The sequence below is a fragment of the Myotis daubentonii genome, chromosome 5 (assembly GCF_963259705.1).
Source record: "Myotis daubentonii chromosome 5, mMyoDau2.1, whole genome shotgun sequence".
NCBI lineage: Eukaryota > Metazoa > Chordata > Mammalia > Chiroptera > Vespertilionidae > Myotis > Myotis daubentonii.
The window spans coordinates 110,709,339-110,726,102 of record NC_081844.1 but is presented as its reverse complement, the minus strand read 5'-3'; the positions used below and the strand labels follow the sequence as shown (position 1 = coordinate 110,726,102).

General features: G+C 64.8%; 1 protein-coding gene across 4 annotated transcripts in view; it reads right to left on the bottom strand.

Moving 5' to 3' along the window:
- MAD1L1 (mitotic arrest deficient 1 like 1) overlaps positions 1–16,764 on the bottom strand; it is a 149,600-nt gene that overhangs the window by 72,704 nt on the left and 60,132 nt on the right. For all 4 annotated transcript variants that reach the window (XM_059699422.1, XM_059699425.1, XM_059699424.1 and 1 more), the window contains one exon: positions 211–355. In XM_059699422.1, coding sequence (XP_059555405.1) covers positions 211–355 — 145 coding nt within the window. The remainder of the gene's footprint in view (positions 1–210; positions 356–16,764) is intronic.

The following is a 16,764-nucleotide window of genomic DNA, read 5'->3' as shown; positions in this document are numbered from 1 at the left end:
CGCTCTGCCTGAGCCGCTGAGCAGGGCTGAGCGAGGCGTGAGGACGAGGCACGGGAGGCGTGTGCGCTGAGCGTAGGGGAGATCCGGCAGACGTGGGTGCCGGAGACAAAACACAAGTGGCCAAGGCGGGGCGGGGCTGGGTGCTGCTGACCTGGGCAGGCCCAGCCTGACCGGTGACCGCCACCTGCCTGCCCGCCCCCCGCAGCGTACCTTGGTCAGCAGCAGGACCCGCTTCTGCAGCCTGCGGGCCAGCGCCTCGTGCGTCTCGCGCTTCTTCCTCTCCTCCAGCAGCTGGGCGCTGACCTGGCGGACCTCCTCCTGCAGCTGCTGCCTGACCTTGTCCAGCTCCCGGACGCTGCACAGACAAGGCAAAAGGCGGAGGATGAGCTGGGCCCGCGCAGCACCCCAGTCGCAGGCCCACCAGGCCCAGCCCGACGTCACTCGGGCTCAGAACAGAGCCGCACGTGCAGCCGTGTCACTTCCTCCCGAACAGCTCCTCGGAGCCTCTGCTTCCCAGCGGACCCAGGGCGATCCCAGCAGGCGGGCGCCCCACACACAAGGGCGAAACCGAGGCCTGAAGGGGCTCTAGCTCAGAGCAGCGCTGCCTGCATCGCGCCAGGTGAGCGGCTCCGCGCTGCAGGGAATCGAGCCCCAGCCCCAGCCTGGCCCGGAGCAGCCGAACTCCTACCTCAGCTCCGACACCGACGCGGGGCCCCACAGGTCCTCTAGGCCAGCTCAGGAGGCCGCTCCGCCGACCCCGGGCCCTGCCCTTCCTGTCACCTCTGCTCTTAGCATCCTGCCCTCTGTGCTCGCAGCGCCCTCCCTGGGTCCATGGCCGGGCCTTCCCCTCAGACTCCAGATAAGGATGGACACTTGGCTTAGAGCCTCTCATGCTCCCAACCACGCACAGACTGACCTCAACCTCTCGGCTGGGGGTGGTGCCTTCAGAGTCTGGTTCTGCACTCTTTCCCTAACAGCCACTGTCCTTCCCAGCCCCGCCCCGTGGCCTCTGCCTGGCCCTGCCCCAGCCCCGCCTCTGAGGGCTTCCGAGGGAGAGCAGTGGGGGGCCCGGATGAGGGACGGTGATGGGGGGCTGCCGCTGGGAGAGAGCAGGGCGAGGCTCAGCACAGGGCCGCTCCGTGGGGCAGGTGCCCTCAGAATGGCCTACAGGAGGGCACGGGGCAGGGCCGACGGAGCAGGGCCATGTGGGAGAAAGGGCGCAAGAGACCACGAGCACTAAGACCAAGCGCAGGGACCTGGAGACGCGGCGGCACTGGCCAGAGGGCTCACTTGGTATGTAAACTCCACGGGACGCAGAGGCCAGCGTGCGGCCATGGGGTGGCAGGGTCCTGACCACACCGCAGAGGAGGACAAGGCGGCACACGCAGGGGCTGGCCTCCCCAGGAGCAAAGCTCCCAGGAATCCAGTGCACAGTGCGCCAGGGGGCTTTCCAAACGCCCGCGGAAAGGTGTCCCCCCGCACCCCGCACCCCCACCCCAGCAGCCGCAGGAGAGGGGACCTGGCCTTGCGGAGCTCTCCGTGCTGCCGCCTCCACGCCCAGTGCTGCCGCCTCAGCCTTTCTTGTGAAGTAAAAAGAAAACTCATAAAACATTAAACCTCCAGCTCCAGCCTCACGTGACCCTGGGGTCGCTAGCATTTCTGTGACCTTTGGGAGTTCAAAATGAAGTGCTCAGTTCCTGGGGAGTTGGCACCTTTATCGATCGTTCGCCCGCTCGACCGCGTCTGAGCTGCGCACTGTGCCGGCCGCGGCGCCGCTTTCATGTCATCTTCTCAGACAACGTCCCGCCAAGAGCCCACTTCCAGGGACGTGGAAGGACACGAACTCGCAGCAGCGGGAGGCCCCCATGGCCTTCCTCCGACACCGCAGGCCGCCCGCTCACGGCCCGCCCACGGCCACAGCCCGCCGTCCCTGCTCCCCTCCTCCAGCTCCAGCCCGCCCCCCGCAGTCCTGCTGTCCGGGTGGTGCCGGGACCAGCAGCCATCACGCTCGCCCTGTGGTGTGGATGGCCTCAGGCCTGGCATCGCCCCGGCAGGACCTGCTGGGAGGACAGTGCCCTCCGGGGAGCCCAGCGCAGGCCACACACTAAGTCTTGCCCGCAGTCAACATAACACGGGCGTCAACATCCAGCAGCTACTGCCAGACCCCGAATGCAGAACAAGAGGGACTCTGGGCCGCGCAGGCCTCCTCGGCGACCCTGACAGGCCTTTCCCGCAGGCACAGACCTCACGTGGGGCCGCTTCCCACAAGCGTCCCACAGGACGGACCGGGGTCTCCAGGGGGCCGACACCAACACGCCTGCAGATGCGTCCGTACGAACGAGGACCATAAAGCCTTCCTCGCATGTACGCAAACCCGGAGCATCTGAGGGCACAGCCCTCCTACCCCGTCCCGCAGCCTCTCCTTCGGTCCCTCCAGCCAGGCCTCGGCCCCCGACTATCCCAGCCACACCCTGAGCACGAGGCACCTGGGAGGGTCTGGCAGTGTCCTGAGAAAGCCCTTGGCAGCAGGCACGGCCCGTCGGCAGCTGAGGTCTGGTCACGTCGTCAGATGCACTTCGCTGAGCCCCTCTCCCCGCCCCCCGCCCCCGGGACTCAGGCGACGGCAGAAGCAGGAGCCGAGTCACACTCGGGGCAGACGTGCCGTGCCACACGGGACACGTCACACATAGGAACCCGAGGAAGGGCCCTGCCCCCACCAGGTCCCCATTCCCGACGAGGGAACAAACCTGTTGAGGGCAGGCGGCTGGGAGGGCAACACAGGCTCCGATTCAGACCAGAGCCCCGTCCACCCGAGGGCCGCCCCTCCCCAGGGGCCTGGCTTGGCCAACACGGCGGGACAGGCCAAGGGTGCGGGGTGAGACCTCGGGCTCCGTCGTCTTGCCACAAGGCTGCTTGGGCACGTGTGGGGAGGAGGGAGACCAGAGGCAGGAGGGGGCAGGTGGCCTGTGCTCCGGGTCCGCTCAGGCTGCCTGGAGCGGAGCGGAGGCGCCAGGCCCACGTGGCCTGCAGCTGTCTTTATTTTTACCATCTGACCCCGATCCTGAATGCCTCCAAGTGTCATTACACATTTCTCTGAAAGAATTAACATCTAAACACTGGAAACAAAAGCAGAGAATCAGCAAAGCAGAGGCTGAAATAATTACCAATCAGAGGAAGGCCCCAGGAGGAGGCTGACGGCCCCCCCCCCCCCCCCCGGAGGAGCTCCCTCTGAACTCCCTCCCCTCCCATGTGCGTGCCTGCCCCAAGCAGCGAGGCCACGGGAAGCATCCCGTCCGACCTTGAGGCGTGAGAAGGAAAATGACCGTCTGCAATTTCAATTCCATCCCACCCGCCATGAATCACCCATCCAGCTGATCAGTTCCCAGCAGGTCGTCGCTGGTCGGGGTGCCTCCAATCACCGAGGGGAGCCCAGGCGAGGCCTGGTCTGGGTGCCAGGCGCACAGCAGCACGTGCTCCCGCCAGGCACAGAGGCCCAGGCACTAAGGACACGGCAGGGACCAGCGGGCAAGCCCAGTGAGCCCCTGGCCGTCCTGGCTGCAGCCCTGGGAGCCGGCGACCCCCGGGAATCAGGGCAGTTACGGGACACGGGTGCGGCGGTGCTGGCCCGGGTCGGGGCATGGGCTTTCACATGCATCACCTCCCGGAGGGCTCATAGCCCAGGACGAGGGCCTGTGCACTGCCCCAGGTCCTAACACAGGCAGGAGGCCGGGCCGGGAGCCGATGGACGGCCACGCTGGCCGCCGGGACGGGCCCTGCCCCCGCCCGTCTCTGTGAAAGAAGTTTTACTGGGACACAGCTCCCCTCCTCATATACGTGCTCCTGTGGCTGCTTTCCTGGGACAGACTGTGCGGCCCAGCCTCCCTGGCCCCTCGCAGAGGCAGGCGGTGGCACTGCCCTCCAACCGCCCGGTCTGAGGGTCAGCGGAGCAGAGCTGCGGAGGCAGGCAGACTCCTGCCGGACCAGCTCCCGGCCCGGAGCCGACAGCAGGAAGCCCTGCAGCCTGGCAGGCCCCGGCCCTGCGCTGCTGGTCCTCCCAGGGGCCGGGCCCCGGGACCGATGGCACCCGTCTGGCAGCTCGGGATCGGCTGTGGGCACAGGGTGCTGAGGAGGAGCTCCCTGAGCAGTCGTGTGTCCCGACCTGCTCAGTTCCACTCCTCCAGGCGAGGCCACGGGCCACCAGAGCTGGGTGGCCTCCGAACATGCCTCGCCTCCTTCCCAGTCCAGCCCTGGCTCCCTCCCCCTAAGGAAGGCGGAGCCACCGGCGGGGGGGAGGGGGGGGCGCTTGGGCAGAGAGCCCAGGGTGGATGGGGTTGGGACTCGGAGAAATAAGCTTCAGACACCCCGAGCAGCCCCATGACAGGGATGTGGTGACAAGTGGGTAGATGTGGGTGGCAGCCCCCCAGAACCCCATTCCCAACTCTGATGCTGAGGTGCCAGTGCCCCCACAACCAATGGCAGAAGCTGACGCCTGGGCAAGTGCACACAGGGCTCCACCAGCCCTCACTTTGCTGGTGCCCGGCCACACTGCTGTCCATCTTTATCATCCTGCCGCCCTGGCCTCGCACGGGGGGCCCGTCACCGAGTGAGAGGCCCTGCGTGGAGGCTGGCGTCCCTCCTGGAGCATCGCCCTCTCCCCAAGCACCGGACCCCAGGTCACAGGGCTGCTCCCTGCAGTGGCCCCGAGAGAGCACTGGCTTCTCTGCCGTGACCTCCTGGGGCGGGCGAGGGCGAGGGCGAGGGCCACCTGCTCCCGTCTCCGCATCAGCAGCAGCTCTGGCCTGCGCCCGGGGGCTCGGGGCTCGGAGAGTTGGCACTGGACTCCACGCAGCTCACTCCCTCTTGAACCTCAAGGACTGACTCAGAGAGCTGACTGCAGAGGCAGGGCCAGTGCTGGGAGCTGCGAGTGCTCTCTGCTGACGCGCGGAAGCACGTGCCAGGCGGCCACCGGGGAGGAGGCCTCGGGCTCTGACCCCGCGGGGAACGCGGCACCAGGGACAAAGGTTCCGAGGGCCTGGCGGTGCAGGCCAGCCCGGGGCAGCTGCGAGGAGACTCCCAACAGAACGAGGCCGGACCGTGTTCCCTGTGGCCGGGGCTGAAGAGGCAGGAGCATCGTGGGCACCTGTCCGGCCGCCAGCACCTCCCAGCAGGACCGAGAACCAACAAGCGGCCGTCCTGCTCAGGGCTCTCAGAGAAGCGAGCGGCCCCTGCCAGAGCGCACTCCTCTCCACACTCCTCTCGGTGGCAGGACAGCGGGAGGAGAAACCTCTGCCCTGAGGGGTCTGCAGCTAACAGAGGGACACGGCAGGGCAGGCCCAGAGCAGAGAAGTGTCAGACAGGAGAGACGGGGTCTGGGCAAAGGCCCAGGTGCTCGGGCAGGGGGGAGGGTGCCCACAGGCCCTGGTCCAGGAGGAGCGGGGAGCAGCACAGGAAGGCGCTGCGAGCAGAGCGGGCCTCCAGCGCAGGGAGCGAGCGTGGCAGGGAGCACACACCCTGTCCCAGAGGAAAGAGAAGGCAGCGGAACCACAGTGAGGGCTGTGCACGGGAGAGACCCAGCCAGCACTGTGACCCGGGCCAGGGCTGGAGAGGTGAGCCCACTCTCACCCACCCCGTGTGGGAGCCAGGCACTGATGCAGGGCCTCTGGGCAGGGGCCTGGACCCAGGAGCCAGGGGGGCCACCAGGCGGGGGGGGTGGGTGGGCACATGGCCAGCTCCCGACCACCCATACTCTCCTCGGGTTGGTCTACTTTCCCACACAGACCCAACTTGGGAAAGGGCGCTTTGGGGACTCTGACAGCCCATGGTCACTCTACTTCCCGGGGCTGTAGGGAAGGACCGGCGCTGGGCCAGGGCTGGGGGGAGGGGGGCGGAGCCGTGTGGACAGTCCACAGCGTTCGGAAGACCCGTTGCTCAAGTCCGAGGGAAGTCTGCCGTGTCGGGAAGGAGAGGGCACAGGGGGAAGGCTGTGGCGCTACACACACACTTCACTTTCCGAGGCTTCTGACGGAGAAAGGAGCCTGTCCCCGTGGAGACAGCCCCCCTGGCCGGGCATGGCACTGGCCCCAAGGCCAGGTGAGGGGAAGGAGCGCGTGACCTCCAGGTCCTGACTCAGGTCCCTGCAAGCCAGGCGCGGCGATCGGGGAGCCCCCGTGCACCGTATCTCCCTGGGGCACACTGCCCAGCCCACGAGGTGCTCGTCACACGAACAGCCAGCGGGGAGGGCGCTCGGGGGCGCGGCTGCTGCACTGAGGCCTGCGCCGGGCCATCTGCTGGGAGCAGATTAGAGACAGGAAATGCAGCTGGTGAGAAGCGAGCCCGAGAAAAGGCTTCCTGCGCATTGTGCGGAGCCATTGTTGCGGATGGACGGCGCTGCTCACCGCCCCTCTGAGAGCCGCTGGGTTTCCTGCGCATCCGAGCAGCTGAGCCTCGGCTGCCCCGCCAGACCCTGGTGACCCTGAGCAGAAAGGATGGAACGGAGCAGACATGGGGGCCGGGTGGGGCGCGAGGGCCGAGGATAGGGCCTGTGCCCAGGACCTCGGGGGCACGGCCACGTTCCCGCTGCCAGGAGACCCCCAGCAGTGTGAGCCTCTACTCCCAGCTCACCCAGCACACACTGCCATCGCCGGTGACAAGGGTGGCCTCCTGAACCACAGGCCCGTGGAGATGGCCCGCTCAGGACAGGAGGCATCAAGGAGCAGAGCTCACGCTCAGGTCAGCCCAGCCTCCAGTTAGGGCCGCAGCTCACACAGCGGGAACTGACCAACAGCGCCCCTGTGTGCGGACACAGGGGTGCGCGCCCCCAGGACACAGCAGGGAATAAACATCTCAGAACACAGTGGTGGGTGTGAGCCGCCAGGCCTCTCCCATATCACACTCTCCCAAATCTCCACTCCACTGTTATGAAGAACTACGTTGTTTAATTTCCACCTATTTGTGAATTTTCTAAATCTCCTTCTGCTATTGCTTGCTCACTGCGTGAGGAGTCAGGTCTGGGGGTACAGGTGGCACGGAGCAGACCGACCCGTGTGACTCGGAACCTTCTAATGAGAAGTGCTCTGGGGCCACAAGCTCGCTGGATGCCCCGAGGCCGGGGAGACCATGTGCCCCTTCAGCCCTGCAGGGCCTCCTGGCTACGCCCTCGCCCACGAATGGGATGAGTCCCGCCTGTGAGCCTCTCGAACCCACTCCAGGGAGGACATACAGGAAGCACCACTGCGGCCCTGCATTCCCGCCAGTGACTCTGGACACACCGTGGGCGTGGCAGGAACGGGAGTCCTTCCTACGCCGCGTGCTGGCGGTCACTGACGTCACTGACGCCAGGGCTACACTAGGAGTTACCAGAAATGTCTCACACAGAAAGGGGCTCGACCTCAGGCTGGGCTCCTATGCCCCTACCCCTCCCTCCCTCCCTCGGAGCTGCGCCCTGGGGGCAGGGGCCAGGCTGCCCGGGGCCAGCCGAGGTCAGGGCTCCCAGGGCCTCCTCCTGGCCTGCGGCGTCCCCCCTCCCGCCCCCACCCCGCTCCGCCCGAGCGCTCCCCACTCTTTCAGGAGGAGCCCGCTCAGCAATCCCGAGGTGCGAGGTACAGCAGCAATAGGAGGCAGCAGCCGGTGACAAAGGAAGTGCTTCTCTGCACACAAATCCCTCCTGGGAAGCGGATGGAAGTGGCCATCTGGCTGAGATTAGCATCCCAAAGCAGCACCCACACGCAGGCAGAACTTCCACGCAGCCATTTCCATGACAATCACATGAAGTGCTGAGGAAGCGTTTGCAGAAAGACTATCCCAACTGCATCTCAACTTCCGCTGCAGTGAGGAGAGCTGGGCCTGGCGGCTGGACCACCCTGCTCTCCCGGCAGCCTCCTCTGACCACGCCAGGCCAGGGGAGCGCTCCCTCCTGGGAGCCGAGGGACACGGCCCTGCCGGCACCTGCCGATGGCCCTGTGACGTCAGCCTCCCCGTCACAGCTGGCCTGTGACATCCACTCACTCTGTGCCCCTCAGATGGACAACGACCCTGCAAGGTCCCCAGAGAGCACCCCACACCTGCGAGGGGTCGTCTAACGTGTTTTCAACAAACAAGCAATAGAACAGCCAAGCGGCCAGAGCCTTGGGGACACGTGGAGAGCTGGCGGCCGGCCATGCCCTCAGCTCAGGCAGAGGAGGTGGCCTCCGCACCAGCAAGGGACAGAGGTCACACTCAGAACACACAGGGAGCAAGGGCCACCGCAGGCACCGGTGTCCAGGGGCTCCCAGGCCAGGGCCATGCTGACCAGGAACTGCTGAGCTGGCAGCACCTGTCACACCCACGTCCACAGGGGATGCTACTGGAGGACAGTCCACTCTGTGGCCACACAAGCAGGGACCAGCCCCTCTGCCCCTCCTGGTGACACGGACACCGAATCCTGGGAGGGAGCACTCAGAAAGGCCCCGAGGGCCAGGCAGAGGCCAGCCGCGGCGCCCTGCCCGGAGCTCAGGGTGGAGCGGAGCCCCTCAAGCAGGCCAGTGGGCCCAGGGCTTGCAGGAGGGAGAGGAATGGAAGGAAATGGAGGTTTCAGGAAAGGTGAGTAGCCAGGTGGGCTGAGGGAGGACGCAGATGGGGTGGCTGGGGGCTGGGGCGGCTGGGGGCCGGAGGCTGGAGGGCAGTGGGCCTGGGCTCCTCCCCTCAGGCACTAAGAAGCCGTCACACTTTCACGTAAGGCTGCCGTGGGCCAGCTCCCGTGGCCTGAGCCCCACCGGCTACAAACTAAAACGAACTCAAGGCCAGTGGCCAGCGTTGCCCTCCACCCCGAACTGAGCTGTCTGCCCCGCACCTCACTCTGCAGCCCAGCGAGCAGGAAGCTGCCTGGCCCCGCTCAGCTCCTGGCCGAGGCCCCGGGTGGGTCTTGCCTCCCTCCCACCGCGCGCTGCCTGCGCCTCATCTGTATTCCACGGCACTCAGGCCTCTCTTTTGCCTTCTTTGTGCTGCAGAGATGAGTAAGTTCCTAATCTCTGCTATCTCCCAGCTGCAAACGCTCAAGCCTCTTTTCTCTTTATTTAAAATATGAAATCTCATTTCAGATTCGCCGGAGACAGCGACCATCCTCACAGTGCTGACAGCCACCCCCCTATCTGCCCGCCCCCCCTCCCCGCCGGGCCAGGCAGGCGCTGCGGCTGGGAGGAGCACGCAGGCTGGGTGTCAGCCCTGGAGCCTCAGCCAGAGGTCCTGCCTCCACCACCACGTCCTGCCACCTGACGGTCAGGGCCCCAGCTGCAGGCTCTGAGGGACACAGCCCGCGGGTCCACGCATGTCACGGGAGCCCCCCACAAACCACCTGCTGACTGTGAGGAGTCCCCGCAGAGCCCACGCGGCGTGAGCGCCGAGAGCACGAGGCCGCAGCAGGGGTCGGCCTCCGCTCCCGCCCCCTCCTTGCTCCGTGGCCCGAAAAGCCCCGTGGCTGGGGGCCTGAACAAGCTGACAACGCGCACCTGGCTGCGCTGAGCTCCCGACTCTGACACGAGTGCGAGGGCAGCGGCTTTCTGGAGTCCAGCTTGGGGCCAGAACACGAGGCGTAAGAGAAGGTCACAGCCAGGCACTTGTGCCCTGGAGGGTCTCCGTGACCTGCCCGCTCAGCCCTCCTCGCCCGCGTGTGACAGGCTCTCGGCCACTCCCAGGATCCCACCCCGGTCCTGTGCCCAGGCCCTGGCCGCCCAGCAGGGAGAGCCTTGGAATCAGCGGTCCTGACCAGCACCCGGGAAGCAGGAGGGAACCCGGGATGCTGGGAGCCAAGCTGGCCTGCACCTCGGGTCCTGGCTGCACGGCCGACCCTCACCTTGGCATCGCTCCGTCTCTCCGTGTCCTGAGTAATTCCTCTGCCGGGAGGGGGCGGGGTGGCATGGGGATGTACAGGGCGGGGCCCAGCCGGGCTGAGCTGCAGGCAGGAGCCCTGGCGCCTTGCCCTCAAGCTCACCTTCCTTCTCCCGACACATCTGATGAGTTGACACTGGTGTTAAAATCTTATCATTTATGTAACAGCTCAGTCATTAACGGAGTCTCGTTTGCATGGTCAGCAGGGGAGAGAAATCACCTAATTAACCACTTTCTATCAGCAAGAGGAGGGGCCGTGCTGCCAATTTGTTTTCAACTCCTCCTTCCGACTCTCCAATGTTTACACCTTCATCAGGGAAGATTTATAACCCTTGTCACAAGGGACTGGAACCTCTACCAATACACCCACTATCACCACCATCACCATCACCATCACCATCACCATCATCACCATCACCATCACCATCACCATCACCACCATCACCACCACCATCACCATCACCACCATCACCATCACCACCATCACCACCATCATCACCACCATCACCATCACCATCACCATCACCACCATCACCACCATCACCATCACCACCACCACCTTCACCACCATCACCATCACCACCACCATCACCACCACCATCACCATCACCACCATCATCACCACCACCATCACTATCACCACCACCATGACCACCACCAATATCCTCACCTTCATCATCACCATCACCATGATCACCACCATCACAACCATCATCACTAATATCACCACCTTCCTCAACATCATCACCATCATCATTACCACCAACATTATCACCATCAACATCACCACCAAAACCACCACCACCAGCATCATTACCACCACGACCACACCAATATCACTACAGACACCATCCCTAGGTCCACCACCAACACAGCATTTTCCCTGCTCCTTCAGGAACGTAAAGTCAACATCTGGAACAGCCTCTGCAGATGTGCCCTGGTCCTCTCAGGACATCAGCCCACAACCTGAAGGACAGCCTTGCACCTCCAGACCCAATGGCAGAGGCCGGCCCCTGGGAGAACGGGCCTGCGTCCTCTCTGCCTGGAGACCCCACAAGTGGGTAACTCCTCCTGTGCTTCAGAGTCCCCCCTCTTCCTCAGGGAGGCTGTCCCCAGAACCCCCAGCTAATAAGGGTGCCCCCGAGCCGCACTGGCTCAGTGTGGGCCCAGCTGCACTGTCCTGTACACAGTAACACCCAGCGGATGTGCTCCTGTGTGAGAGGGTAAACTGAGGCGGGAAGGCGAGGAGGGAAGGAAGAAGCCCAGCTACACGGAGACACTGCCTTCCCCGGGCCCAGGTCAGAGCGGGGCTCTCTCCTCCAGGCCATCCCCAGACAGCAGCAGCGGGAGGGGCACCGGGCACAGCCCACCTGCTTGACCTGCAAGCCTGACTGAGCTCAGGGGCTCCAGTCCTCTCAGGAGCAGGAGCCACAGCAACAGAAACCTCAAAACGTTCCCAGGGGGCTACTGGTGAGAAACAGGGAGCAGAAGGGGGGGGGGGGCGGCGCAGAAGAGAAAGGGTAGGGGACGGGCTCACACCCACCCAGAGGCCCCTCAGCCTGGCCCAGCAGAGTGAACCGCTGACCAGAGTCCCGCAGGGTCCCCTGCGGACCGACAGTCACAGGTGGTGCCTGACTCTGGGAACACGGTGTGGAGAGCACGGCTGGGGGCCTCCATGCACCGGGTCCTGACCACAGCTGTCACCCCAGGCGTGGGGAGCAGAAAATCAGACACGCAGCCCGCGCCTGCCAACCAGCCCTACGCCAGGTGCGCTCCAGCCCTGCGGCAAGCGGGCTCCAGTGGACAGGGAATGCTCCGGTCGAGGCGTGACCGACCACACCTGCCACTCAAGTCCTGTGGTTGGATTTCCAAATCGGGTGGGAGCCAGGACAAAGGCGAGGGTGGCAGTGAGCTCTCCAAGCGCCCGTCACGCCGGCTGAGGACAGGCCTGGGCATGGCGGCCAGGACCCTCATGGCACCACACTCTCTGGGGAGAGGGCAGGAGTCCACACATGTTTCTACGAGGTTCCCCAGCCAGCTCCCCGGTTTAAATGCCTTTGCTCTGAGCGCATAACTGCTGTAGACTGTATTACATGCCTCGTCCTGACACCGCCAAGTCCCACGGGAATTATCCCAGCACAGGGGAGCCAGCTTGCACGGGCACACACATCACCCCGCTCCCACTCTGGCTGCCCCTCCCCACCCACGTGGTGAGCATGACAAGTCCTGGGAGCCATGCAGTCTTCACACCACAGCATGGGCTCCGCCGGGGAGCGGGGACAGAGGCCACTCCCTCCCCCAGCACCGAGCCAGCGAGTGACACGCAGCCCGCCCGAGCGGAGCCAGGCCTCCGCCCAGAGCCCTGCCAGGTGGGCACAGGAGGTGCACAGCGTGTCCTGTGGGGAGAGGGTCCTGGCAGGAAGGAGTGGCACAGAGGCCTCGGCGGGTGGCCATGAAGCCCAAGACAGGCTTCCGACAGTTCCTGGCTGCCGGTGAAGAAGGGATGAGAGACAAGAGAAGCGCAGGCCCGCTGGGCTGCAGGGCTGGGATGGAGCAGCCTGTGGAGTGAAGCCTGGGCTGTCCCGAGCCCACGCTCCGGGCCCCACACTGAGAAGGGACTGGTCCCTGCAGGTGTCAGTCACTCGACAAGCTGAAATCCCCGCCTCTCCCCCCACGACCCCCAGATCACCCGCAGCACCAGCCCGCCCCTCCGCCCCGCGGGGCCACCTCCTGTAGGAAACCATCCTCCAGACTCAGGGTCAAGAGCAGCCGTGTTCCAGCAGGAAGGCGCCAGCAGCATCACCTTACAGACCCCTCCTCTCCACCTGCACTCCCGCCCAGCTCATGCCTGGGAGGTCAGGGCCCGCAGTGCAGTGGGGTGTGGCTGGCCAGCCTTTCCCTTCCCCTCCTCCCAGCTCTGACCCTCCACAGCGCGCCACCCCCCCTACCAAACCTCAGGAGCAGACGCAAGACAGGAAGGGGAGCAGAGGAAGGCCTCCCTTGGGTCCCGTGTCCAGCCTGGTGGCCTCCCCAGCAGCAGCGTCCAGAGCTGACCTCTCCGCACCCGGGGCCACACCCACAGCTTTCCCGGCCCGGCCCTCTATGGCATCTACAGTTGGTTCCCAGAAAAAATATGCGACTTGCCCCCCTGTTTGAGTGTCCATCCTTTTTCTGCTGTCCTGGAGGTGCTGGCACACTGGGCCCCCCACTGTGAAGCGTCCACCCCCCCCCCCCACACACACACCCGCGGGCCCTGCCACTCGGTAAACACATTCAAGATGCTGAAAGCCCAACAGCTCTGTCGACCGCATGGATCGGACTCAGGGAAACAGGGGCGGCTCACAGGCCGACTTCACCCCCAGGGAGCGCACCCACCCTGGGTCCCGTTTCCCCACCAGTGAGGACACGGGTGGAGCTGCCAAGGGGCCTGTCCAGGGCTCTGGGCCCCACACGAGCACCCTCGCCGCCGGCCGGGAAGGGGGGTGAGCAGTACCGACACTTGGCTGCGAGTCCTGGGACGTGTCTGGGCGGGTCACGGGCAATGGCTGCCTCCGGGTCACGGCCACCGGGTGTGTCCTGCACAGGACGCCCGGCTGCGAGGTGCCCTGCCAGCTTACCTGGCGCAGAGGGACAAGCCACCCATCCAGGTGCTCAGAAATACCTATTTGCAAAGTGCTGACCAAAGAAATCCCCAGAATGGATCGTTATAAATAAAAGCAGATGCTGGAGATTTTCATCACGTACAGCGACACCTCCGTACAGCCGAGCCCATGGTCTGCGGAGCCGGCGGCGGCGGCATTGTGTCAGCGCGAGCGCAATTACCGGAGCGCTCCGCCATCCGCGCCATTCATCCCGCAGAATGAGCGCAGATGTTCCCTCGGAGCAGGGAGAAGATAAGCGCCTTTCAAATGACACTTTTTCAGTTTAAAACTTTATTTAAAATAAAAAGTTATTTAAGTGAAACTCACACAGTTCCCCCTTGTCTGGCTGGCTATGGGCGTTGTCTTCCCAGGCTGCTTCCGCCGAATTGGACTTTCCGTTTTCAAATGAACATCTGTGCTGAGGGCTCAGCGCTTGGTGGAGCCGCCGGGGAAGGTCTGCAGAGCCTCCCAAACGCTGGTCACAGGCGCCCGCCCCCCCGGCCGGGGCTGGCAGCTGGGCCGGCCCTGGCTCTCCGAGTGGAGAGAACTTTCCTGTCTCCAGAGCGGAAACAAGGGTGCACAAGGGTGTGCGCACGGGGAGCTGCTAACCCGGCCTTCCTCCCGGGCACATATAGCAGGGCCCCCCGCCTGAGGGGAAGGCTGCCCCATCGAATGCCACCCTTCTCCCCACGTTGTGTGTGCCAGCTGCTGGGACACGCAGGGCCACCAGGACACCAGGCAGGCACCACCAAGTGGGGGCTTCAGCCCAGCCGCTGGAGGCTCCCTGGACCCCTGCCCCCCACATCTGCCCCCACCCCTGCCCCCCGGCTGAGGCCCCGACAGCTGGACTGCAAGTCCCACGGAGGAGGACCTAGCTCTGCCCCAGAGCTGCGCAGGCCCTGGGGGTGAAGATGGGCAGCGCCCCCGGGCCTCAGTTTCCTTTTCTGTCAGTGTGGACAGTACCTCAGCTTAAGCTGCCCGCCTGGCCACTGGAGGCACACCCAGGATTAGGTGCAGAAAGAAGGGTTTTATGAGCGAGCACCATGAAGGAAATGTGACGTTTGCTCTGCCTGGGGGCCTGGGGGAGGGAACGGGGACAGCCACGGCCTCACTGTCCGCTTCCTGTCCCTGCTCCAGCCCCGGAGCGCAGACAGAGCCCTCGGCCGCCCGCGTGTGGGCCTAAGAGCTTGGAAACACTTCTAGGTTCTTACAGCGCTATATTTAGAAACCTCTAAAGAAAGCCAGGAGGGTGTTGCAATAATGTACGTTTTTAAACTCACTAATTGAATGTTGCCATTACGAGTGCTATTTTGGGCCATCTGCTCACCATGTAATTTAGGAACTAGATTCTCATCTCAGGACACATTGTCGCTGCTCTGTGGCCACTCACTGGCTATTCCTCACACACACACACACACACACACACACACACACACACACACGTGCACATATGCACACATGCATACACACATACACGTATACACACACACACACACACACACACACACACGCTGCAATTGGCGACCACAGCTGCCTCCTATTGCATGGTGCCGGGTCAGGGCAACGACAGAGTGGCGAGCAGGGGTCACCGAGCCCAGGGGTGGAAGGACAGTGATGGTCACGAGGCCACAGCGTGCCAAGTCCCGGAGGTGGTCCCCTCTGGGCTGGAAGCAGCAGGAATGTCTGCAGGTTAAGCCACCGTCTTCCTTCCAAGGCTCGCTCACCAACCCGCACCGCGTATCCAACACCCTACCCCCAGAAACAGTGCCTCAAGCCCTAAAACCTCCGCCAGCTGCCAGAGTGCGCGTCGGGGACCGGCTGCACCCCAGCTCACAGCGGGCCGGCCTGCGATGGACGCCTGAGACCCTCCCCACTCCATGGCGTCCTGAGGCCTCCACAAGCCAGGCAGGCCTCTCCAACAGCAGGCCCGTGGCCGCTGTTCATGCGGATGTCAGCTCCTATCGACATGGCCGACGGGGTCTGGCCCCGAGCCACTCGGCCGCGGCCGGGAGCGCCTCTTCCCATGCACAGCGCAGGCACTGGTGAGTCTCAGAGGCCACTCCCGCCCCAAGTGAGAGTCGTGTCGCTGAAGGAGCCATTGCTTCCGACGCCGCGGGTGCTCCAGGCGCTTCCAGGTCTCCTGATGGGCACAGTTTCTGCACGAGACTCTCCACCTGTGAGGCGCCGCCTGGCGAAGAGGTGGGCGCACGCCGCCGGGAGAGCTTGTCACCCCCCCACCCGCCCCTGCCGCAGAGCACGCACACTTCCACCCACACGGCCACCAGGTCCTTGAGCCTCTCCTCCACGGGAGGGAAGAAAGGCTGCAGGACACGGTGGCCTGAAAGGGAAAAGGCAGACTTTCAGTACGAAGCACCCAGGGCCCAGGGAGGCCCAGACTTCAGAGGAAAGAGTAAAATCAAGAGGAACAGAGGTGCAGCACACACGGGGAGGGACCTCACCCCCGCCCCCCCCATGTCCACCCCCCGCCCGCCCCTGTGTCCACCGCACACCTCACCCCGTGTCCACAGCACACCTCTCCCCTCCCCCGCCGTGTCCACCGCACACTCTGCACTGATCTTGGGTGAGAAAGGGAGCATCCTAAGTTGGAAAGGGGCTCCGGCACATCCAGTTGCTCGCCCACAGTCAAGACAGGCGGTCTGAGGTAGAGAGGCCAGGCCCACCACTCCCGCTGCCTGTCCCAGGCCCCCACCACCCACCCAAAACCCACGTCACCACAGGCGCGTGCGAGGAGCAGGCCCTGCACGGCAGACAAGGAGCGCCTGTCCCCTGAGGGGCCTCAGGTCCAGAGGGCGGGCAGCCCAGCTGAGAGCGGGTGGGGCACGGGGCAGAGTCCTGTGCGCCCAGGGCATGGAGGCTGCTCAGTGACCAGCAGGACAGGCCACAGGGCAGGGGACTGGGCACAGGTGCTGCCGTCAGGGAGCGCACAGGAGGAAGGCGCTCAGAGTGCGTCGGGCCTGGAGCGGAGGCGGGTGCCCCCCTCGGCGCTCGGTGCCGGGCCTGAGTCTCTCAGAAGCCGCCTCCGTGTGGAGCGGCGTCTCCCAGAGCTGTTTCCCCAACAACACAAGCCGGGTTTTTATAAAACAAAACATGATAATGATCTTGGCTGCACATTCCAGGAAAGATGTGCCAACAGGAACACATCTGGGGAGCAGGCACAGCGGGTGGGGGACACACGGTGCTGAGCGGCCTCACACCGCCTCTCCGGGAGTGCCGGGCGGGCCCGAGGCGGCCGGAGGGGGAC